General features: G+C 50.9%; 2 protein-coding genes and 1 long non-coding RNA gene across 5 annotated transcripts; 1 reads left to right on the top strand and 2 right to left on the bottom strand.

Annotated features, from left to right (window-relative positions):
- Window positions 1-1,580: 1,580 nt before the first annotated feature.
- Window positions 1,581-9,669, bottom strand: TAT (tyrosine aminotransferase). Of its 2 annotated transcripts, XR_014158897.1 has the most exons (13): window positions 9,483-9,669; window positions 7,335-7,574; window positions 7,136-7,240; window positions 6,972-7,039; window positions 6,313-6,471; window positions 5,755-5,893; window positions 5,573-5,625; window positions 5,150-5,302; window positions 4,472-4,600; window positions 3,352-3,435; window positions 3,153-3,251; window positions 2,016-2,229; window positions 1,581-1,985 (listed from the first exon to the last, which is right to left on the bottom strand). XR_014158897.1 is itself a non-coding variant. In XM_081871741.1 (12 exons), exons 1-12 carry the CDS (start codon window positions 9,652-9,654, stop codon window positions 2,086-2,088), a joined length of 1,545 nt encoding a protein of 514 aa, XP_081727867.1. In that variant the 5' UTR covers window positions 9,655-9,669; the 3' UTR covers window positions 1,581-2,085. The 2 variants fall into 2 exon arrangements, 1 of the variants encoding a protein (XP_081727867.1); XM_081871741.1 differs by having other exon boundaries at window positions 1,581-2,229.
- Window positions 9,670-13,724: 4,055 nt separating this feature from the next.
- Window positions 13,725-19,694, bottom strand: LOC309347304. The gene is made up of 3 exons (XR_014158898.1): window positions 19,190-19,694; window positions 18,615-18,781; window positions 13,725-13,856 (listed from the first exon to the last, which is right to left on the bottom strand). It is a non-coding gene; the product is annotated as an uncharacterized lncRNA (long non-coding RNA).
- On the top strand, window positions 13,853-22,478 carry MARVELD3 (MARVEL domain containing 3). Of its 2 annotated transcripts, none has more exons than XM_081871743.1 (2): window positions 13,853-14,338; window positions 21,650-22,478. In XM_081871743.1, exons 1-2 carry the CDS (start codon window positions 14,209-14,211, stop codon window positions 22,261-22,263), a joined length of 744 nt encoding a protein of 247 aa, XP_081727869.1. In that variant the 5' UTR covers window positions 13,853-14,208; the 3' UTR covers window positions 22,264-22,478. The 2 variants fall into 2 exon arrangements, with proteins under 2 accessions (XP_081727869.1, XP_081727868.1); XM_081871742.1 differs by lacking the exon at window positions 13,853-14,338 and adding an exon at window positions 19,750-20,423.
- The last annotated feature ends 2,460 nt before the right edge of the window (window positions 22,479-24,938 follow it).

The following is a 24,938-nucleotide window of genomic DNA, read 5'->3' as shown; positions in this document are numbered from 1 at the left end:
CTGAATCAGCTGGTGAGTGGAGATTAAGTCCTGCTCAGTTTGGCTGTTCACTGCTGGAAATGGGTGCTCAATCAACACAAGAGATTCCACCCAACCTCCTTTTTTTGCCATTGCAGGCCCAGTTCACTGAGAAAACGATTACACTAGACCAGTTTGCATTCTGCTTTAGATTAACTTTCCCATAATAATTGATTAAATATAATAATATCCCCATCTCCAGAGAGGTGAACTTGCCCATGCTAGGTTGCAGGGCTAATAAAGGTAAAGGGACCCCTGACCATTAGGTCCAGTCGTGACCGACTCTGGGGCTGAGGTGCTCATCTCACTTTATTGGCCGAGGGAGCCGGCGTACAGCTCCTGGGGCATGGGGCCAGCATGACTAAGCCGCTTCCGGCGAACCAGAGCAGCACACGGAAACGCCATTTACCTTCCTGCTGGAGTGGTACCTGTTTATCTACTTGCACTTTGACGTGCTTTCGAACTGCTAGGTGGGCAGGAGCAGGGACTGAGAAACGGGAGCTCACCCCATTGCGGGGATTTGAACTGCCGACCTTCTGATCGGCAAGTCCTAGGCTCTGTGGTTTAACCCACAGGGCTAATACTACTGCAGGCAGGGCTAATACTACTGCAGTAAAGGGCTACTAACAACTGTGCTGCCCCAAAGCACCTCATTTTGGAGTGAAGTACAGATGGCCAGGAAAGGACCTTTCAGGATGTTTGGACCCCTGAAATGGGACTGCTCTCCCTCAGGAAACTCTTGACACCTGGTGAATGACTTTTTATTTGCCTTTCTGGCACTACCTTTGTTTATTTTTACTGCTCAGTGCTGGTATATCTTGTTGTACACTATACTTCTCATCTGCTCCTATACATTAAAAGTAGTATCATGCCAATTTAAACAGTCGTGGTTTCCAGGAAACAATCTAGTTTGTTAAGGGTATTGAGACTTGTTAGGTACAGCAGCGAAGCAAGCCAATCAGGCGCCTGGGGCAGGATGCTTTGCGGGGCCTCCGAGGAGTCTGCCTGCCTCCTCCCACTCTGCTGCCCTACAGCTGAGGGGGAGGCAGCTGGCGGACCATTTGGGGCATTTTCTCAGGAGAGACGCATGGCTCAGGCGCACTGCAGGCCCTGCGGTGAGTGCTGCCTGGCATTTTGTCACGCCCCGCCCCCCTCAGTGGTGACACCTGGGGCGCACCACCCCCCTTCCTCCACCTCTGCTAGATGACACCTATTCCCTTCACAGAGCCACAGTTCTCAGAGTTTTCTTTGGAAGAGGAAATTATTATTAAACTACATTGCAGATTATAGGTCTGAAGGTGTGAAGGACACTCAGAAGAGGAGATGGGTATGTCTCTGGGACTTCCTCCCTTCTTCCTTCTACACTGCCCTTGGCCGAAATGGAAAAGCGAGAAGCAGGTGTCACTCCTGCTGGGACTCCATATCAGGTCAGGAGTCCCAAGAACTCCTGCAGTGCCCAGGCCTCCCTGAGTCTTCCCCTGGCCTTTGCTTTGCGGCTGCTGCTGCTGGAAGGGAGTTTGACACACAGAGGAAAGAAAGCCAGATCTTGTCACAAGGCCAGGTATTTTTCATGCATTTATTCATACAAAAGGTATAATAACTTATGAATGTCAAACAGGCACAGGAGGACATGGGTGGGGGAAAGGGGGAGACGGGTGCCCACGGTGGCCTGTGCCAGCCCAGGACTCAGCACGGTCTCTGCAGAACAACAGGTTGGGAGGGCTGGCAGGTCTTTCTCAAGGGCATCCGGGAGGCTCCAGCAACACCACACCACTGCAGAGGCTGCCAGGAGCACCCAGTGCCAGCAGCGCCTGCTGGAGTTCTTTGGCTGCCCTGGGCACAGGCAGGAGGGGGCCTGCAGGGGAGGAGTGTCTCTGTGGGGATCTACTTCCAGGCAAGTGTCATGGTTGTGCGGGGGCTTCAGAGGCTGTGGCACACAGAAGTGGTGTTGAGCCAGTGGACAGGGGCTGGCGAGGCACAGGCCCTGTGAGCCCAACTCCCTGCAGGAGGAGTGGAGGCAGGCAGGCAGGCAGGCAGGAGGGCAGGCGGGCAGGCAGGGACCCTCAGCTACTTGTCACATTCCAGGTCCTGGGATCCTTCGCCGCCTTCGTAGTGCCTCTCGCAGAATTGCTGAATGCGCCGACAGGCCTCCACCATCATCTCCTCGGGCACTGTGATCACCACACGGAAGAAGTTGGGGTACTCAAAGCACTGTCAGAGGAAGCAGAAGAGGACCGTTGAGATGGCATCAGGGGCCAGGAGCCACCATGTGGATCCTTTACGAGGCTGACTCCCTAAGGAGTGGCGAGAGAGCCTCGAAGGACCATCTCTGGTGCCTTGGAAATCCTGCACACACCAGACTCTGACACCAAGACCGGGTAGGATAAATGTGAAGGAGTTTGGGGTGGGCATGTTAAGGGGAGGGTCAACACCTCCTGCTTTGCATGCAGAATATTCCTGGCTGATCTCCCTGCCTTTCCCAATGGAACAGTCTGGGCAAAGGGACACTCTCTCCAAGCGAGATTTGGGAGAGCTGCTGCTAGTCGGTGTAGAGTCGACCAAGGGCAAGCAACGTGGTGACAGCACCTGTGGAGGGTCTCTGCCTTGCTTGTTGTTCCACACAAGGAGTGCTGAGAAACCAGCTTGCCAGTTTCTCACAGACTTCTGGTCAGCCACTGTGAGAACAGGATGCAGGACCAGATGGGCCATTGGCCTGATCCAGCAGGCTTGTCTCAAGGAATGGTGCTGCCAGCAAGTGCAATGGCCATTCTCCAAGGCCCATGTAGCAGGAGGGAGCAAGCGGCTGGGGATCTGGGGAAGGGAGCCTCACGGCACTTCACAAGGTGCCATTGTTCAGCAGCCAGGGGTGTGGGCACTGAGCCAGCTGGCACTGAGATTGTGAAATGCAAGCAATGTCCCCTCATGCCATGCATGGTGGGAGTGCCTTGCGAATCACAAGCATCTAGAAGAAAGACTAGCTAAAGGAGAGGAAAGGCAGGTGGGGGCCAGCTGAGCAGCAGAGGCCCAAGGAAAGTGGAGCCGAGCCGAGTACCTCTTCTCTGCCAAGTACAGCTCCCGGGGCTCCAGTAACTCCCAGGGCCTCCCATAACTCTCTTGCGAATAAAGATGCTCACCGTGGCCGGCAGACAGAAGACGGATTGCTCAGCAATGAGCCTCTCTGTGAACTCCACATCATTCTCAAACTCTGGAAAGTGTTCCATCTGAATGCCCACCTGCAGCAAGGAAGAGGAGGAAACACAGAGTTAGGGATGATCTGCCTGGCATTTGCCCATCTCAGGGTCAAAGCTCTGCAAGTGACAGGGAGCCACTCACCATGAGGTACATGGCCCCCGACGGCCGGACAGGCTGCAAGCCGCAGACAGTGGAAAGGGCATCATAGCAGAGGTCAGCATTGGACTGCAAAGGGAAGGAGGAGGAGTCAGGTCAGATTGCAGGCACAAGCATCCCAGGGTCCCCACTGGGACCACCCAACACGTTCACCATGGATAAAGGCTTAAAAGGGCACATTGTTGATGAATTAAAACCTGCCCACCCGGGGAACTGATGGGACCACAAAAAAGTGACCTGCTTGCCAGCTGTGTCCACACTTGCACTGTGTTATTTTCCCAGTGCTCCTGGTGTGTGCATTCCAGAGTGCCCCCCCATCCCGCAGCTGTCATTTCTTTCCATGCTCACTGCCATGAATATTGGGTCTTCCCAGTGCTGAAAAGAGCAAAGCTTTTGACACAGTGTTTGGCTCTGATGTGCTCTGTGGTGGGGAATAGTATATATTACTGCATTGGATAAATATAAAATAGGGATGCCTAACATTCACAGGAGCATAGGAAACTGCCTTGTAACATTGGCCCATCCAGCTCAGTATTGCCTGCACTGACAGGCAGCAGCCCTGCAGGGTTTTAGAGAGAGAGTCTCATCAAGCTCTGCCTGGAGATGTAGAACCTCAGACTTTCTGCGTGCAAAGCAGATTGCTCTACCATTGAGCTGAGGTCCATCCTTCCGAACTAGCATATCAATGGAATCTCAAAAAGGAATCTATGCAGAGATTTCATTAATATGCACATTATTTTAACTGCAACAGTTTCACTGACCAATTCATGCCAAGCTGGATTATTAAATGAACCAATCAGTTCCAAAGGGCAAAACAGGGAGGGGCTGTGGGTGCTGTGCTGAGCACCTCCTTGCCCCCTCCAGGCCAGTGCAGCTCCCCAGGGTGAGAGGAGTCACATTGTCCACTCCCACCACCCAAGTGGTGTTTATGGGCTGGGGAGCATCCCTGTTGCCCTCCAAGGAGTTGGGAGAGATAAGCAAGAGGGGCTTTGTGAAGCTTGAGCACTCTGTTTTCAATAGCTCTTTTGGTCTAGTCCTGCTTTTACTTATGCGTGTGTTGTTCCTATTTCTTTTCTCCCTTTCCTTTCAAAGAGAAGGGATGTACCTTGAGAAAGCTGAGGGTGTTGTGGTAGAATTCCGGGGATGTCTGGCGAAGGATGCGGCTGAGAGCTCCCTGGACAACTGTGCAGGGGCCCAGGATCCTCTGGCTCAGCCTCAGGAGGCCATCTCTGATCTGAAAGATGCACAGGGGAGAGAGAGAGCTCAGTAGGGAGGGGCACTACCTGATCCCCAAGTTGATCTAAGAGAGTGAAATCGCCCAACCTGTTCCGCAGTCACACCAAGAGCCCTCTTGTGGCTCAGTGTGCCCCCAAACCAAAGGCAGAGCTGGGAAGGTGGGAAAGAGAATCTGCATCCTACCATGGGTACAATGGAGGGAACCTGTGCAGAACTCACACCAGTGTAGAGGGCACAGGAAGTGGGGGAGGGATCTCCTGGCCCTCTCCAGAAGCAGCTGCTACTCAAACCAACTTGTTCCTGTTCAGAGCCCATTTGGAGTAGGGGGCATCTTGGGCAGTCTTTCACTGACCAGACCCAGGAGGCAGGGGACACTGCCTCCTTGACATCCTAGCACAGACAGTGGGCCTTGGGGCACAAAGTCTACATGAATCAGGCTCAGAGGGTGGCTGTGAAGTGGTGAGGGGCATGAACTCTTTTCCTCCATCACACCAGCTCCTGGACCGGGTGCAGAAAGTCAGGGCAGCACCGAGTTCTGCTAACTTACCTCCTTCCCAAAGATCTCCCTGCGATCATGTATGAGAATCCAGCCCATTCTCCAGCCAGGCACCAGCCACCGCTTGGCGAGGCCTCCACATGAGAGGATAGGCACGTTGGTGCTGAGCTTTGCAAGGGACTCGTATTTGCAGTCTTCAAACACCTAGTGGGGGGGGGGGAGGGAGTGCAGAAGGAGGAATACCAGAGTAAGTAGTGATGGAAACACCTAATGGGTGTGTGAAGCAGGTAAGGGGGATGCTAGTGCAGCTGGCTGTGATTGGGGAGAAGACCAAGCCACCTCAGGCAGACCCACCCCACTCCCTGCTTTCCCAGCCATGTGTCAGAAGGTGGGAGGGGGCTTCTCCTGGGAAGAAGGGTTCCAGCTGCTGTGCTTGGCCTTCCGAGGGACCAGGGGTGCTTCTGCCTCACTCACCATGTCAGCGTAGATCTCATCGGCCAAGATGGGGACACACTGCCTGGAGGCAACTAAGAGAGACAGACAGAGAGAAATCTAGTCAGCCCCCTGACTCTGTTTCCTTCTTTCTTCCCCAGAGCAAGGCCTGGGATAGAAACACACACACACACACACACACACACACGGTGGGGGATCCTCACCTGCCAGGATCTTCTGGAGGTGGCTTTTGCTGAAAACGGAGCCACAGGGGTTAGATGGGTTGTTCACAATCAAGCAAGCTGTCTTGTCATCCACCAGCGACTCCATTTGCTTCAGGTCAATTTCCCACGATTTCTCTGGCTGCAGGGAGAAGAAAAGGGAGGAAGAGGTGAGGAATGCCCCCACCTCAGGACCTCAGCCTGGTGCCCATGGACCAGGCTTCCTGCTGGGGTCAGGGTGGGCCGGAGGTCCTGGGCAGGTGAAAAGGGATGGCGGTTGGAGCAACTGTCAACTGGTCAGGATACTGACCTCCCTTTTCTCTTCCAAGAACCCTGCAAAACCTCCCAGCCTGGGTTTGGGCCCAGTCCAAAGAAGGGGAGATGGAGAACAGGTCCCCAGGCCTTGAACCCGGGTCAACAGGCAGCCCTTCTTTACAGCTGAGCTCTGTGGAGAGGCAGGCAGAGCCCTGCAAGGGAGCTCCTGCATGTCTTCCTGCTTGTGCCATGCCTCTCTGCAGGCAGTGGGGAGGGTATGCTGCGCCACCTCCTGCCCCAGCTTACCAAGAGGTCGTAGAATTTGACCTCGATGCCCAGGGACTGAGCCAGGGTTTTGTAGAGGGAGAAACCAGGCCGTGGCACCAGGATGTTCTGCCCAGGGTTGGCCAACACAGCCAGGGCCAGCTCAATGGCCTGACTGCAGCCGCTTGTCAGGATCACGTCCTGCAAAGGAAGAGGGAGCAGAGCAGGCAGCCGTGAGCTTGGCGGGTAGCAACTACCAGGAAAGACTAGCCCAGAAGAAGCACAGAAGGGGAGGGAGGTGGGAGGGAAAGGTTTCTTCACTGGCTCTTTCTGGAAATTCCTGGCCAGGAGCCTGGAATGAAGTGGGGGTCCCTGCTGGCATACAGAAGGTCCCAGGTTAAATCCCCAATGGCGTCAACTTAGTCTGGGAGAGACTCCCTGCCTGAAACCCATGAGAGACGATGTTGCCAGTCAGTGTGGATAATACCAAGCTAGGTGGACCAGTTGTCTGACTCAGTATAAAGCAGCTTCCTGGGTTCCTAATAAAGATTCCAGGCCCAGGATCCTTTCTGAGCAAGCTCCAGTTCCAGTACAGTGAGTTGCGGAGGTCCTGGCCAGGGTTTGCAAAAGCTAATTTTCGCAACATCCCCATCAAGCATCGAGGTCAGATGGCAATGCATGCAGCAGTCAGGGTCAGTTACCTGGGCTTCCAAGGGGGCTTCTGGACAGGTGTAGTAGCCTGCGACCACCTCCCGGCAAGACAAGTAACCTGTGCAGAGGATTCCCAGAAGAGTTGGCATGTTAGACTTTTACAGCAAAAGCAAAATAGGGGCTGCATACATTGAAAGCATCTCCCAGGACTTACCTACTGAGGGGGCATAGCCATTATACTGCCCAGAATCCAGGGCCTCCTTCATCGCTTGGATGACCTCATCATCTGTTGGGAGGTTCCCAAACACAGTTGGGTCCCCTGTGGGGAAACATGAGGGGAATCCATGTCAGTTGAGGGTGGGGCATTGGCAGGAGCCCCCACCTCATGGTCCCTCAATAGCCCACCTGCTTACCTATGGACAGAGAGATCAGGGGCTTCTGGTGGTTGGGCTCCACCTTCATGCTGTCCACAATGGCTCGGATGGGGTTGAAGGTCCTCTTGGACATTTCGGAAGCCCTGACGGCCCAGTGGGCCTTGCGGTTTTTCCCCTTGCCAAGAGAAGGGCCCTTCCCACCATTGAGGCTGACGTGGACATCAAGGATGGAGGGTGGGGACATCTTGCCATTCACGTGGATCAGGTAGGATTCCATCTCTGGAAAGGAAGTGTAAAGAGCAGGTGGGCCAGCATCCCTGATTACACAATCCTCTCTTCAAGGCTGCTGTCTGCTCAAGGCCACTGCCATGGCAGAATTGGGTGGAGACATGGGTGCAGCCAAGGAGCGACGGTGGGGGGAGCTGCCCCCCCAGATCAAGTAAAACAATAGAAATACTTAACTGACCAATCATGTCAATTCTGCCCCTCCCCAACAAAAATCCTGGCTACACCCATAGGTGGAAGCACCAGTCCTGAGCAGGCAGCTCTTAGTTCAGGAGGAGCCAAGTCAGCTGCCACATCCCCCTAGCAGGACCCTGATCAAGCCTCACAGCAGGGAAGCCGGTAAAAGGGGGTGGAGATGTGCGAGGAGTGGGGCAAGAACTGCAGTTGGGCCAGAGGCCAACTTGGATGAGGGAAATGTGTTTTCCCTCTGTGCCCTCCTTCCCACAGTGGTAGGGACAGTATGTACTTGGCATATGAATGACAAGACACCACTGTGTGTGTTGGGCAGGCTTTGACCGAGTTCTCTTTCAAAACATACTTATCTAGTTGTGCCTAAGTGCTGGAGGTGGGAGGACACCCCCATTCTTCACTTTGGAGTTCATCTCCAGTATAAACTCACTGGGTGACCTCAGGGAAGCCATTCTCTCCCGACCTACCTTTCAGGGTTGCTGCTAGGATGAGTGCGATAAGATAAGATAAGATAAGATAAGAACAGAAATCATGCTCTGGCGGTGCGGCGGCAGCAGGAGGCCCCATTAGCTAAAGTAGTGCTTCAGGTTAAGAACAGTTTTAGGTTAAGAACGGACCTCCGGAACGAATTAAGTACTTAACCTGAGGTACCACTGTATAAATGAATTTTGGTCTACTATGAAAAATCTTGTAAAGTGTCTTAGGCTGTTTGTCTTTAAGCCATGATTACGGTATTTTTTTAAAAGTCAAATTGATTAATTATAGAAACGGATTTAAGAACAAAAGGGAATAATTTGTCAGGAATTTCAAATGCCATTTGAGAAGCCCAAACAGTGTCACCAGAACCTGAGTATCACCACCAAGGGATGTTATGGGCAAAATCCAAGGGCTGAGTCAGCCACTGTTGTTGTAAAACACTGAGGGAAAACCCAGCAAACATTGGACCAGGAGAGAAAGAAGGGAAGGGGCCCTGCACTTGCCTAGGGAGGATTATGACTTGCATTGCCCCCTTCCCCCCCTCTGTCCCCCTGTCTCGCCCCAAAGAATCTGGCACAGCTGGAGAGAGCTGAGAAGGCAAAGCTGGTGGGATGTGGCAAAGGAAGCAGCAAGGTGAGTGAGAGGCAGCTCGTGGCTCCCTGGGCAAGAAGGGCACATGAGAGCCAGGGGCACAACTAGGGAGTCTGTGCCAGCTGCAAAAGCCCAAGGAACCTCTTCACACTGGCTGAAAAGTCATTTCCTCTCTGTACTCCCAGAATAAGACAATAATCATAATATGGCAGTAAATTTGATTGCAGGTGTGGTGCCACCTGCCTCCCAAGATAAAACCAGCCTGCACCCTCCGCCCCGAGCCACCTCAAGTCCTGGCTCCTCTTGGAACAAACTACACAGATGTCAAAACCACTCTCCACAGACGCCATAATTCCTCGGTTCCTTGTTCCAGAGCCTCTGCTGGCCCAAGAGGCCAGGCCAGCCCCTTTGCAATTGTCCACCTCCAGGTTCTCTGTTGTGTCTGCTCAGGTCACTCCTGGTCTCCGGAGGGTGTACATGCTGGGTCAGGGGTGTCCCAGGAAAAGCACCCGAATTCTGCCTCAGCCACTTTGTTGCAGCCCTTCATGCGGTGCTTGTTCCCCGCAGAGGACTCCATCCCAGGGACCGTGGACACCAGCTCAGACCCCGTCAGGCTTACAGGTGGCACCTCAAGGAGCCTCTTACCTATGTGGCAGCAGCTGCAGCTTTGTGTGGTGGCAAAGGTGGGCGAACGAGGCACCTCTGATGAACCTGGCAGGCTGCTCTGCCTGCTCTGGAGCTGCTGAATGGGGAGATCAGAGCCTTCCCTGGGCCCTTTTATGTGGCATAGGCGGGCAGGAGCACAACAGGGCCCCATTGCAGATTCCCAGCCAAGAACTGGGTGTCAGCTTGGAGTCCTTTAATGATTGGCTGATAGGGAGGGCTGCACTCCCCCCCCTCCCATCAGGATACACAGACACACCAACTCAGGAATAGTCTAGCTCCAAACATCTGGAGCAAACACTGCCTGAATGTTAACCCTTCGACTGCCATCCACACCCCCACAGCTCACTGATCCCGTTTGTGAAGTGCGAGCACAAAATTGGGGTAGGGGCCCTCCCAGACTGCCCTTGTCAGGTCAGGTGAGTATGCCACCCCTCCAGTACCAGGGGCAGCCAGATTGCAACCCTCATTGCTGGAGAATATTGGGCCTGCAGAGGCTGGGTGCCCACAGTGGAGAGGGGTGTGTTAATTTCCTCAGTGCCTCAGTGGTCCAAGGCTTAGCCTGGCAGTCTTGGCCTGATGCAATCAGCTGCATTCATCCCATCATCTCCAGCTCCACGTTGCAAAGCACTAATGAGTCCCAAATGTTCCCCCCCACCCACATCCACGCACGCAAGCAAGCGAAGAGGAGGTGTCCCGATAGCAACAACAGTCCTACCGCCCTCCTCCAACCACAGGCAGCCAGCCCCACCACACCCCCAGCAGCTGAAGATCAAAGGGTACCTGCCTGGCGAGGACCCCATTAATCTCCAGCAAAGAGGCAGATCTCATTGCTGGAGGAGTGGTGGAGAGCTAGCTTAAGCAGCTAATGGATGTGTATCTACCTCGGGCCTAGAGGAAGAGAAAGAAATTGGTAGCTTCTGAACAGCCTGGCTCAGAAAGCACCCATGAGCAAACAATGCCCACCAGTCAGTATAGTTGATCAAGGTATAGTCACTGGCATTGCAAGGCACCCATAATTACAGGTTTTGCCTTCTCTAGCTGGCACCAATAGTGTTTCTGTGCCAAGGAGCCCCCCTCCCAGCTTTGCAAGTGGCACAAGGTCTCTTCCACAGCCAGAACAACACTGAGGACAGAGAACAGGATGACTGGCAGTGCCAGGTCAACACCTGTCCCTCAAGGCCAATTCTTGGGCGCCATCAGGCTCACCCTCAAGCGTCAGGCTCTGTGACTCCTTTCCCCATTGCCTGCCCTGAAGCGTTGCTGGTGCCAAGATCTGCCCAGTTCTGCAGGCTGTAGCTGCAGCAGAGCGAGGCTGGCCTTGAGACATTTCTCCCCCACCATAATGTGCCTGGCAAGGCACCCTCCCTCCCTCCCTCCCAGTTGATGCAAGCAATGACTCTGCATGTCACCTTGCAAGGTTCAGTCGACAGGAGCCCTTTGGTTCAACTTTCCATCAACTGATAGCCTGAGTTACGTAAGGCTGGCAGTCTGCAGGCGGGAGGGAGGACTGCTAAACATTTGGGACCTCACAGGTGCTGCCCAAGAAGCCTCCAGAAAGTGCTCCCCTCAGAAAGGCTGGGCGACAGGCATGCTATGGGGGCAACACCACCTGAAACCTCTTTTGTGGGGAGGAATCCCTGGACAGAGCACAGAGAATGGTGAGGGGTCTATTTAGCACCGTGGGAGAAAGATTCCCCGCAATGCACACAGAATGCATCAGCAGCTCTTCCAGTAACCCATCCCAGATGCTCCCCTTTCCTTCGACCCCAGAAGTGCAAAGCCAGCAGCAGACTCTCTGGCACCTTCCTACCCAGGCTCCATCCTCCATCCAGTCTCCTCCATCCTCAGAGTTTTTTTTTACACACAGCACAGCCGGCAGCATCCACAAACTCTCCCCTTCCCCTTCTGCCTACCAGGAAGGCACCTACAGCTTGGCAGGGGCCCTGGTGATGCTGCTGCAGGAAGCAGAAGTTGGGCAAGTGGGTGTGGCTCATGCTGCCTCTCTGCTCTTGAAGGGGCAAATGGGCTGCAGTCTAAGGGGCTCTTTGCAAGGCCTACCTTGGGAAATTCCCCCCTCCCCGTCAGGCTTTCAGCCACCACAGCATCCTCTGGCTGTTTCGTTCACTTTCTGGGGGTTTGCCTCCATCGCCTCCTTCCTCCCCAAACATGAGGACTGGCTCTAGGGAGGTTCCTGCTTGCAGACCGAACAGCAGCCACTCCAGCCTTTTGTTTATCAAGAGATGCCACTTCATAGACTAGGGCGGGGTGGTGGTGGTCCCCCATTCCTCTCTCCCCTTTGCAGTGCTTGGGTTTCACTCTCTTTTAGCTGGATTTAACTCCCTTCTCTATCTGCCGTCAAGCTGCACCAGTAAGAGACCTTATTTCTATCCAGCACCAAAGATCTGCACAGGGCCCCCCATGGAGGACAATGAACTCCGTGCCTTGATGGGTGGGGAAGGTTACCATGACTTGTGTTATGAGACTCTCCGCAGCAAGCCGTTGTGCAATGGGAAGGGAGGGGAAAGGAAGGCAGCAGGAACCACTTTCTCCCATTTGTGGAGAGCTTTCACCCCCCCTCCCGCCCCCCCTCCTTTGAAGCCAAGTCAATATTGGCTAATTTCATCACCAATGTTTGGTTAGTGACTTCACATTCTCATCCTCTTGCATGGCCTGTTGTGTAGCGGCCTCTGCCCTCTTCACCTCCATGGCCTTGGAGCAGCCAGGTGCCAAGCAAACAACAGGAAGGCTCTCGGATGACTTCAAGGGGCATCTTTTCACATATGTCACCCACTTTTTCAGGTGTCATTCTTACGCAATTGCCAGGAACAGGGCAGGCACCAACCACCTCAGGTTTCCAGCCACTCCTCCGGCTCCACATAGCATAGCAAAAACAATTGTATTCCACATAGTCAGGGATAAAACCGCACAGCCGGTTGCTTGGGTGCAGCTAAACACATTCCTTGAATTAGGCACACTGTGTGTATAATTTTGAAAACACAAATTTCCCATGGCACAACAGAGATTTCAGATTGAGGGATGTGTACTTTCCTCAGAAACTCACAGGCTGTTGGCAGGGAGCGGGGAGGGTGGTGCTCCATTGAACTTCGTTCTGGACTCTTCCTTTCTGCTGTGGTCCCTGTGACTCTTGCTTGGATTCCTTCTCCCCAGTTTACATAACTGCAACTCTGCTCTGCTCCATATACCGTAACAGTCCATAGTGAGTTTCCACTGGCTGGAAATTGTTTCTAATGTGGATGGTGTATCTGGATCCTCATTAAAACCATCTGCATTTCAGAGGCTTGTTCCCCACATAGCCAAAATATTTCCCCAAGAACTTTATGCAAAAACCAGGACAACTACTGGGTGTCATTACCATGGTTAAAGGACCGCTTCTGAAAGTTTTGCCCATCAATTTCTTGACTGACCTATCTCCCAAAACTTTGAAGGCAGAGAACCTCCAGCACCCCCGAAACTGGAATACAGATCCTCTGTCAGAATGGACCACCCTCATATTAGATTGTCCATATTTCCTTTCTTCTCTTTTCAAGTTTAGGAATGGCTAGTTGGTGGAAATTTCCTCTCACAGTATGCAATTGCAGGAAGAAGAAGAGTTTGGATTTGATATCCCGCTTTATCACTACCCGAAGGAGTCTCAAAACAGCTAACGTTCTCCTTTCCCTTCCTCCCCCACAACAAACACTCTGTGAGGTGAGTGGGGCTGAGAGACTTCAAAGAAGTGTGACTAGCCCAAGATCACCCAGCAGCTGCATGTGGAGCAGCGGAGCTGCAAACCCAGTTCACCAGATTACGAGTCTACCGCTCTTAACCACTACACCACACTGGCTCATGCTGTGGATTGCAGAACAGCCAAGTGTCATTGCAGCTCTTCAAGGCTACTAATCAGAAACTTCCTTCTTGCAGGATCTGCCTCTCATGCTTCCCATTTAGGACATTTGGATCATTAGTGATTAATTTTCTCTTAATTACCATTTGGTATCGCTTCAGCTCCATATAGGTACCAAAGGCTGATCCAGTTGCCATTTTATTTATTTTAATACATTTACACATTAACTTTACAAAAGCTAGCAAACAATAAAATATTTTAAAAGGAGCATTTAGTTTAAACCAGCCACCACTAAATACAGTAAAGCAGCAGCAACTACATTACTAACTCACATAGAAAGTCAATAAAAGGCCAAACAAAACAAGAAATGTTTTCAAGAGCCACTTAATGGTAATGACTGAAGAGGCCCCCTGTGTGATGGTGTCATATGTTGAACTGACAACATCATAGTAGGTAAACATCAGCAAGAATGCCTGAAGCCAATTCCAGACAGGTATTGGGCGAGGAACCTGAAACAGAATGAAAAGTGCAGATTTGTCATGTCAGAAATTAAATCCTGAGGACATAGGTTAACCAAAGATGGCCTAATACCTGATGCAACTAAAATCAAAGCCAGCATTGGAATGCCTGGTCCAAAGAATAAGGTTGATGTACAAAGATTTCTAGGAATGGCCAGGATCTAGCAAAGTTTATTCCAGACATGACAACAGCAATCACAACAGCACAGAAAGAGTTATTGGCTCATGACGCTGCATTTCACTGAATGCGAAACTGCAAAGGAACATTCAGGCAGTTCAAGGGGCTGCTAGAAAAAGCAAAATGCCATGATTTGAAAGAACCAGCAACAGGGATCCTTCTGTAATGCTGCAGCTGAAAGCCTTGTCTTTTGTACCTGCTCCCCTTCCCAAGCACCAGCAACCATCTTACAGGACTGCAGTCAAACATTTGGGTATTAGAAGAAGCATCTGCTGCTATTTCAGCACCAAAAATGGTAAGTCTGGGGGAGCAAACAAATACAAAAAAAAGGAATACCTAATGCTAGAGCAGTATAAACACCAGCAAAAATCACAGAAAGGAGAACAAAACGAAACAAGTGTTCTAAGCAAGTACCCAATGAAAGAGAAATATTTTCACTCGTCATTGGAACATGGGAAGCTGCCTGAGAGTCAGACCATTGGTCTATCTAGCTCAATACTGCCTGCAGCTACTGGCAGCAATGGCTCACCAAGTTTCAGGAAGGGAGGTTCTCTCCTACCCCTACCTGGTGATGCTGTAAGGCAGGCTTCCTTTTTTTTATAAATAAAGTTTTTTATTTATACAACCAGAAAAAAGAAAAATAACACAAATACCAAATTACACACAAATTACAAAAATAACCATAGACACATAATTTTCTTAGCAAACAATAAAACATCTATTGGTCTTAACACTAAAGACCCAACCTCCTGTCTATTCCATATTTCAAATTCATATTACTTATTGCCAATACACACCTTTATCATAATTAAACTTATTCTCAATAAATCTAATTTCTTATATCTACCTTGCAACTATTACTGAAGTTCCTCGAATGCTGCAACAGAATTTAAACTACTATATTTATTTTTCAGATTTTCTTTGAAAACCTCCCATTTTGAAACAAATTCCTGTTTTGATTTATTCTTTATTTTTTCTGATAAACCATCTAATTTGGCATATTCTGTCAGCTTTTGGATCCAATCTTGTATAGAGGGGATTTCATTACTCTTCCATTTTGCTGCAATCAAAACTCTTGCTGCCGTCGTCGCATATAAAAAGATACCCTTCCTCTTTTGTGGAATATCCAAATCTGTTATTCCCAGGAGGTAGGCCTCTGGTTTTTTATTGAAAGAGATCTTTAGCATTTTTTGCAGTTCTGCATGTATACTCTCCTGAGTCGATGCTGTAAGGCAGGCTTCCTCAACCTCGGCCCTCCAGATGTTTTTGGCCTACAACTCCCATGATCCCTAGCTAGCAGGACCAGTGGTCAGAGATGATGCGAATTATATTCTCAAAACATCTGGAGGGCCAAGGTTGAGGAAGCCTGCTATAAGGGATTGAACCTGGCACATTCTACATGCAAAGCAGATGAAAGAAGTTGGGGTGATGTTGGTGGTAGCTGAATTCCCAGGAAGTGTGTTCCTGAACTTGATAGCCACTACCAAGCAGGTCTTCCTCACATGACCTTCCATCAGCTTGAATGAATTTAAGTTAGTTATAACCATTAGCTTCAGTGGGTCTGCTCAGAGTGGAACTAGCATCAAATACCAACCATTATTTTTGTGCCTTCCTTACTTGCCCTGCAACCTTATAATACCAATACCAATACCAATACCAATACCAATACCAATACCAATACCAATACCAATACCAATACAATACAATAAATACATTAAAAAGATGGAAAAATATGATAGAAGCTGATGGACTCAAAGGAAGCTGATGTTGTTACAATAACATTGTGCCAATTGCCTATCTCAAAATCAAAACTTGTGGAATTTCAGAAAGTTCTGCAGATTCTAGGAAGTGTTGTTATGTGCAACCCAATCTCCAAGCAGTAAAGTTTCAGGGGTCCCAACACATACCATGGGTTTGGTTTCTTTGGAATGAAGCTGCTGTGTGAAGGCTTGTGGTGTCTTTGGGATACACAATTTATTTATTTGTATGTATGTGCAGGCAGAGCATAAGGCAGAAGGACTCTAAGCATAAACACTCCCAACAGCTCTTGTTCCCCCATTAGGTTTATAGTGTCTGTAGAGATAAATTAAGTCTCTCTCTCTCCACCCCAGTTCCATGGTAAGATTGGCAGGCTTACTGCCCCTTTCATGGACATGCACCTTACTGACCCCACCTCACAGTAGGGCAGGTTATGGAAATCTAAGAAGATGCCCTTTAAACAGGCTGACTGCTGCCCTCCCTTCACCTGCTTGCTACTGAAAGAGTCAGCCAAATTCACATGAAAGGACACTAAAGTGAAAGGAACCATGACTAATTAGGAGAGCATTCTGCTATAAACATGTTTGCTGATGTTTTAATGATTTTGCTCAGCCTACAGGAAATAATGTTAAAGCAAAACATCCCATTCACTGTGGCTGAAAATGCTGCTTGTTACAACCAGTGAGAACTAATGTATCTTAAGAACCCACAGAATGAACAAAAGTATCTCCAGAGGTTGTGTAATCAAACACTGAAGTCAAGCAGTTTCAGATAAAATACTAGACACCCCCATTCCCATGCACAATGCACTAATGACATTTTGTGACAATCTTGGCAGAGATGGGAAGGGGCTTATTTGAATGCAAGAGAATATTTTATTTCATAAAGAGTTATGGAAGATGTAAGGATAGGAAAAGGGAATGTGTCTGTTAAGTGGCAGCCTGGAGGAATGAACATGGGGGGCACCAGCTGAGAATGGAGACCAAGGGCAGCCAACACTTCCCAGAGAGTTCAGTCTGAGCAGGAGTTGCACAAATCATGTTTGTTTTATGCTTCAGTATCATTCAAATTTGGAACAGCAAATCTTGCAGGGAGCTTCCCACAATGACATTGCTACAAATACGTCCTAACATCCTTTCCACGTGGCATTGCTGCCCAGTCTCCTCCCACTTCCTAAAATCAGATGCAAGGATGCCATCTATGTGGCACACAAGTTCCTTCTGGCTTTGTCTTTTCAGATCCAGATAACCGCAAAATACCCTGTGCTTTGGTTATACCGGTTTCCACCTTCCCTCTTACAGTTTCATGGAAAATCCCAGCAGCAGTCCCTAGCAAGGCCCAGAGGGAGGGACAACACAGCTTTGTTTGTCCAGAGCATGTGACTCATAACTTTGGCTCCAGGCTGCCCTGAGGGTCCAACTAAAGTATCTCTTTCTTGTTCAAAGCCATAGGCCACCACAATTCAATACAAAAATGGTAATATAGAATACATGTGAAAATGCAGGTTTCTTAACATACAGTATTGCATAAAAACACCTCGTGCTTAATTTAAGTACAACTTCTCTCAGAAGCAAAGGGGACATGTACCCTCCATATAAACAAGTGCCTATACACTACAAACATAACAGAGCAAAAGCACATCCCATTCACACACAGCCCCTCCTTTTTTTCTGGCTCTTAATTTTCTAGCAGTCAGAGTACATTTTGCAACCAAGATGGTAATCAATACACCAATGCCAGCTAGCAATGTACACATCTGTAGGGGAGTGGGGTGGTGATGGTGTTCCAACAGGATACTGGTAATTATTTTATCACAGAATCTGTGCTCTTAAATGAAGGAGGTTTTTTTGTTTTCTACACGTTGCCAGGCTGGGTGCCCCAATCCAAAACATGACCATGGTGTCAGGGTAGAGCAGCTTTATCTGTCTGCTCCTTGCTATGGTTCCAATTTGGATTTGGGCCTTGGAAGTTCCCCTACCCAAACACAGGCATGCAGACTGCTGGCTTGAGCATGTGTGTATGCAAATACACCATCTAAATCAAGTCTATACAGGGGACAAAACGGTTAAAGCCCCATATTCCCCACCCACCCACAAGTCCAGGTGGGGCTGGCTGAGGGCAGAGTGAGGTTGGTAGGGTTGCACTCCATTCACCCTAATGGAGCAGCCTCCACCATTCCACTTGGACCTTCTCATTGTGCAAAGCAGAAGTTCTGCCTCTAGAAATGCTGCTTAAAGTCCTTTGGTCCCACAAGTCTCCAAGAGATACCTAGATGGACAAAATGCCCCTGAGCAGAAATACAAAGAGCATTTCTTAAGATGCTGAATCAGTGACCACAAATTGCTATGGAGGAGGCCTCCATAAAATGCCAGTACCCAAATGCAAAAGAACCCCTCTTCCTCCTTCATCAAAATAATTCAATGAAGGATTCAGAGCTAAGGGAGAAGTGTATCAGAGACAAATCTCGCCAGCTTCACCTGAAGTGATACCATCTGGCTAGAAAAATGCAGTGGGGGGGGGGGGGAGCAGAAGCACTGGCTGGCCACTAGGTTAGCATTTCCCCAAAGCCCTCAGAACCCAGATACCAATGGCCAACTCACACACACCTGAGCCCATGCTTGCCTCACCCTCACCATGAAGGCATCATGGAACTTCAGGCCATGGAGAGGAGGCAGGCCTTTGGCACGACAACCACTTGAAATATAAAGAAGACAGTAAGTGAAAGGTTCCTCCCATCAAGCCATAGTGGCACAATGCTCTCTGCTCTTGCCTACCCTTGAGATACAAGGTGCCTTCAGCCAAGATAATGGTACCTGGGGATGAGAATCTCTCGAGAGAGCCTCTGGTTGAAATTCCAGCTGGAAAGCAGAGGAGGAAGGTGGTGAAGCCAGGTGGAGGAGAGAACGCAGAAAAGGTCTCCTCCTTGGATGGGCTTCCGTTGCTTTCTAGGGTTTGGCCCAGCTGCATTTGGTGAGAACCCCTGGGATACAAAGACTGTAACTTTTTTCTGAAATCATGGGACACAGTTATATTGCCCAGATTAGCGGGTTATGTTTGTGTAAGAGAAGACAGAAAGAAAGTAAATCCCTTCCCCTTGTTACTTTTGGGTAGAGCAAATGAGTAATTGTTCCACGCTCAAAATAATGAAGGTACCAAAAGTAATTGCATTTTTTGCAGACAGACAGCTTAAACAGGATCATAAAATGAAGTCATGGAGGAGGAGAAGTCTAGCAACTGCAAATACCCATGAGCACTGAATTAAGCCTCCATGTCCAGAGGCAAATCTGAGCTGCTGTGGGTGGGCAACATCCTGATCCTGCTTGTGGGACTCTCAGTGGTGTCTGACTGGTCATTGTTGGAAACAAGATGCTGGGCTACAGGGGCTCACCTTGGCCTGATCCATCTGCTGGGCTTCTCTGGTGTCAAGATGGACTCCAGTTCCTATCAGCCTTCTCTGGCCAGCATGCCTGATGGTGACAGGGATTTTGTGGTGGGCTGTAGGTTCCTCATCCCTGCCTCCTGCATTTAGCTGAACAGGTGAGTGAATGAATGAATACCTTCAGAACAGAGGATCATCTAGCCTCTGCTTTAGCTGGCAGCAGCCACGCCCTTCCCATGGGCTTAGGCTCTTTTTGTAGTCCTGCTCAACTGGATGTGCAGAGGGTGAGCCATGGATGGACAAGCACTGAGTGGCAGTGGTTCTATTCCTTCCTGTCCTGTGGTTTCTGTGCAGTCCCACAAGAATGAGGAAGTTCTGCACCCCCTGATGCTCAGAATCAACACAAAGCCAGTGAGGGAGACCATCCAAGACTGCAAAGGGCAGTGCCACCATCAGGGTGCTGAGAAGGATCTCCAATTCTCTCCTTTCCCTCTAATCCTGGATTGTTACCAGAGTCAGGTATGGCCAAGAGTGCCAAGAGACCGCTGCTTAGTGGGGCAGTGCTTGGTTGGGGAAATGGGCGAGCAGCTGAGTCGGGCGGGGGAGGGAGGGGCGCACCTATGGCGGAGAAGCCCTGGCGCCCTTGGACATCTTTTCCCGCTACATCCTTAAAAAAGCCATCTTGTGTTGGGACCAGGAAGGCCAGCGGCCACCAGGACCACCGAACATCGGGCCTGGACGGGCAGCAATAGCGGTTTGTCCAGGGACTGCCTTGGGCCTTTCCAGACCCGCCCTGACTTCCTCGACGGCTGCTGGAGAAGCGCCCCTCGGCAAGCGCCGGCAGCGACGAGCCCCCTCTGTCGGGCGGCGGCTCCTAGGCGACATGGACACCTGCCTCCCACCTACACCAGCCCCGGCCAATCTCCGCCCAGGAGGCGGCGCCGCCGCGCTCACCTGGGACGCCCCACCCAGACCTCGCTGCGCGCCACCAGGCTACGAGCCATGGCGGACGCCGGGAAGAGACCCGGGAAGCCGCGGGCCTGGCGTCACGACCGGCCGGCGGTGGTGGCGGTAGGAGAGCAGCCGTGGCCGTGGCGACAGCAGCAGCAGCAGCACCAGCAGCAGCACCGCCCCGCTCCCTCCCGAGGCACCACACTGGCCTCTTGGGACGCCCCTGCCGAGGCCCGAGGCGGAGGCGGCCTTCTGGACAAACCGCTATGTCGCGCCCTGTGCACGGCCAGAGGTGAGGGCCCGGGCCGGGTTAGATGTCCCTACTGGCCCGCAATGGGGTGGGTCAGGGCGGTACGATGTCGACGACACGCCCCCTTCCCCTCGTGGGATGAGGAGCCCGGGCTGCGATGGGGGGGGGGGTTGCGTTTGTAGCTCCTCCTCCTCCCCCGCTGCTGGTGAGCTCGATGTGGGCGAGGCCACTGGCAGCTTCCCTGATGGGGCGGGCAAAAAGGCTGTTGCCTCGCGGGGACGGGGTGCTTGCCAGCCCGACGCTGACACCCCCCCCCCTTCGCAGGCTGCCCCAAAGTAGGGAGGGACAGGCCTGTGGCCCCACAGCTTGCTGGCAAGGGGGGCAATGAGTGAGTGCTGCTCAGCCGTCAAGGCAGATGGGCAGGTTCCCCACCCCCACCCCGCCTTGCCTGGCAGGGCCCACTCCAGCCGCTTGGCTTGCACTGCTGCCCGCTCACGTCCTTAATACGCCTACGGCCTTTCCCCACCTGGACTGAACCACTTTGCTCTTTCACAATCCTCAGGCCTCTGTGGTCAACACAAGCTCCCTCCAGGGAGTAAGGTGGCACCCACGAGGCTGCCAGGTCACCCCAGTTTCCTCCCAGCCTAAAACAGGGGTGAATAAACTTTTTCAGCCCAAGGGCCATATTCCATTCTAGTCAACTTTACAGGGGCCATATGGCCAGTGTGGGTGGGGCAACAAATGTTAATTTATTCACACATCCCTCTCTCCCTGTGTCTCCACCAGTGGAGTAAGATAAATTATCAGAATTCAAGGGGGCATTCTTGCAGCAGGTAAAACACTGCAGGGGCGTGAGGTGAGGCTTGCATGGGGCATGGTCTGGGGAAGTCCCAAAAGCCATGTAGAGGAACCCAGGAAACCATATTTGATGCCTGGGGTTCCCTATCCCTGGCCTAAAACTAAGGGTGAAACATGAGGGGAGCTCTGAGGTCACTAACCTCACGTATGAAAAGTCTTTCAATGTGGCATTGGGGCAGAAGATGCCCTGGCAGAAACATGGAAGGAAGGATAGTCGCTGCCTGCTCAGATATGCTCCCTTAACCCCAGTAAGATTTGGGATCCAATCCACCCACAAAGCTGACCTCTATGAGTGGGCCTGGAGGGGCCAAGTGCCTTCCCCGTTTCTCCATCTTCCACACAGGCTGAGAGCCCCACAGCGTTACGAGAAATGGCACTAACAACACCCCTCTGCCCTTGCTTCTTCTTAGCCTGCTGCCAACAGCTCCAGCTCCTCCTCTGCATGCTGATTGTTATCTGCAGCTCAGTCTCCTACAATTCGACAGGTGGCTACACTGGTCTTTTCAGTCTGGGGAGCATTTACTACTACCAATACGGCGGGGCCTACAGTGGCCTCAGTGGAGCTGACGGGGAGAAGGCACAGCAGTTGGATGCTCAGTTCCACCAACTCAAGGTGCCACCGGCCCAGGTGGCCATGGCGGTTGGAGGGGCGCTGATGGCCTTTGCCTGCTTCCAGATTGTGGCTAGTCTCTTCCGAGTGCCCTGGCATTGCCCAGCCTGGCTGATAGCGGAGGCCATTCTGGATGTGGCCATTGCAATTGGTCTTGTGCCAGCTTTGTACTTCTACTACCATCGCCTTCACGAGATCTATGTCTCCTCTCTGTGCAAAGAGCGAGAGAACCTCTACCAGAGCAAAGGCTACAGGGGCTTTGGCTGCAGTTTGCATGGAGCAGAGATCGCTGTGGGCTTCTTTGCTGGGGCGGCCATTGTGGCCTTCGCTGTTGCTGTTGTGTTGGCTGTCCGTGGCTTCAAGATTGTCCGGACCCTCCAAGCAAAACCATCATCACACAGCTATGAGCCCTAGCTTGGCCTCTGCTGCCTGAGTTGAAAGGAGAGCAGGATGGAGCAGCATATTAAGCCAAGCTAAGCAGTGCCTTTGAACCATGTACAGTGGTGGCAGTGATCACTTTCTGTCTAAACCCTACCTTCACAGTTTTGTAAACATTCTCCAAGCTCCTATTTCTTTCCCATCATACATACCGATGCAAAGTCTAGCAAGACTACTCCCTGCTCCTCTTTAATATACAGTGGTACCTCGCAAGATGAATGCCTCGCAAGATGAATGCTTCGCAAGACGGATTTCCCTATGGGCTTGCTTTGCAAGACGAAAACATCTTGCAAGTTTGTTTCCTTTGTCTTGCAAGTTTGTTTCCTTTTTCTTAAAACCGTGCATTGACTTCGAGGAGCAACTCATAGCACGCGGTGTGGTAGCCTTTTTGAGGTTTTTGAAGACTTTGGTGATTTTTGAAGCTTTTCCAAAGTCCGTGCTTCGCAAGACAAAAAAACTCGCGGAACAGATTAATTTCGTCTTGCGAGGCACCACTGTAGAACGTCACCTGTAATGGCAAGAAGACCAACTTGGTCCCATCACCAACCAGCACTTGCTTTCTTACCTCTGCATTCCTTTTTCCTTTCTGATCATGCCCTTAGAGTGAGACCGTTGACCAGAGACTTTCAATATATGCCTTGGGGCAAAGTGCCATCTTGTTGGTACCCCCAGAAAAAACTCCAGTCCTCTTATAGAAAGCAAAATCTGTGTCTTTTTCCACCCACCCCTTCTTACAATGCCAGAGAAAACGTTTTTCATTCCTTCTTCCATTCACCTCATTGAGCTGCTTCCTTCATGAGGAAGTTACACATTTGCCTTGAAGGCAAATGCTTCTACTAGATGTTCTGTGCAGTCTTGTTTCAAATTGTTTTCATTATGGAATATAGTACTTTTGTACAATAATAAAACCACTACCTTGGTAATTCACTTTAAATGCATATGTCAAAAGACACTAGAGATCTTGGACTTCCTTGCTTTGGGTTTGCTGCATTTGACCAGCTCAATGTAGAGAAGCATCTCCCCCCCCCCTCTCTCTCACACACAAAACACCTGCCAGTAATGTGCAGTGATGAGGCAGAAGAGGGAACTCATCCTCCAAGCAAAAGCCAGCTCACTTCCAAGGGGTGCATTTAACTGCATTTCCAGCAATACACACAGAAGAACTGCAACACCTTGGAACACCTACATTCCCTGAGGTCCTATTTAACTGAGCTTTTAGTACTCTCTTCCTTGAAATTCTAGAGCTTTTTTGGCACATTACACCAACATTCTCTCAACAGCTCATAGAAGGCTGTCTCCCAAAGCCTGGCACTTACTGTAGTCCCCAAAGGACAATTTTGCATATCCAAAAACATTTGTCCAATAAAACTTTTTCTGTAGCTTAGTCCTACGCCCATCCCTCAGAAAGGAAGGCGAGATTTGAGAAACCTTTGAAGGAAGAGCTGGGAAACAGGGGCCCTCCACATGCAGTTCACCCATCAGCCCCAGGCAACATGCTAAATGGTCAAGGATGATGATTCTAGCACAGCAACATCTGGAAGGCCATTGCTTTAATGTGACATTTTTTTGAGCAACACCCAACCCAGTAGGACTGCCACCCTCTGCTATGCCTACTTTAAGGGCCAGAAAGCACAATTATTGTAGGAATTGTGTTATTCAACCTATTTATACCCTGCCTCCTGCAGGCATAGAGGTATCCTATACTCAACGTGCAACTCCTCAAGTTAGACTGGGGTTTAGGTACCAGCCTGTGTTAACAAAAGCGCAACATAGTTAAGTTATTCCACACAGGCTCTCCCTTCACAATAAGTCTGGACCTTCCACTGTGGGAAATGGAGGGAGAGGAAGATGGGCCACTGTGGAAAAAGATCCTTCAGTTGAGGGGTGGGGATGCTCAACTCCCAGCTCCCATCATCAACACCTAGATGGCCACAGGTTCAATTGCCTCAGACAGCGTAGCCCATGATAAAAGCAGCTGTAGAGTTCACAGGTGGGTCATATCTCATTTCCAGCACAGTCATCAGAGCTCCTGGCTGCCGCTTACAAGGGAAGGAGAGGGTGGAGTGGTTAAAGCAGTGGTTTTCAACCAGTGTGCTGTGGCACCCTGGGGTGCGTTGAATGATGGCAAGGGGTGCCGTGGGCAAAACTGGCCTTTGTGCCTCTTTCCTTCCCTCCCTCCTCTGATGCCCTCTTGCGTCTCTGCCTCCCAAAGCCTTGCACAGCTGTTTGTTGCAGCAGCTCCCCAGGTGAATGCTGCCTCTGGGGCTAGCTAGGGGGTGCTTCCCAGGCCCTTGTGGGGCAGGGTGAGGTAGCACTTCTTTTTGGGGCAGAGGGGGGCAGCTCAGAGACCAGGGGTGGTAGCTGCAGCTGCCCAGAGGATTCCCAAGGAGAGGGGGGAGGAGAAGAGGCTGAGGGAGCACTCCATAAGGGTGTTCAAAAAAAGGGTGAGAGGCTGCTGGCTCTGCAGGCAAGGGGTGACATAATTGGGCTTCTGAGCCCCACAGGGGTGCCACAGAAAGAATGTAGTTGGTCAAAGGAGCCGTAGACCCACAAAGGTTGAAAACCTATGGGTTAAAGGGTTGGACTAGAATCTGGGCTGAAATCTCCACTACAACCATGACTTAACTTTGGACAGTCATGGTTGTAGTCTT

The sequence above is a fragment of the Podarcis erhardii genome, assembly GCF_964252035.2.
Source record: "Podarcis erhardii genome assembly, chromosome: 7".
Lineage (NCBI taxonomy): Eukaryota > Metazoa > Chordata > Lepidosauria > Squamata > Lacertidae > Podarcis > Podarcis erhardii.
Note: the sequence above shows the minus strand (reverse complement) of the source record. Positions and strands in the feature narration are given on the sequence as shown.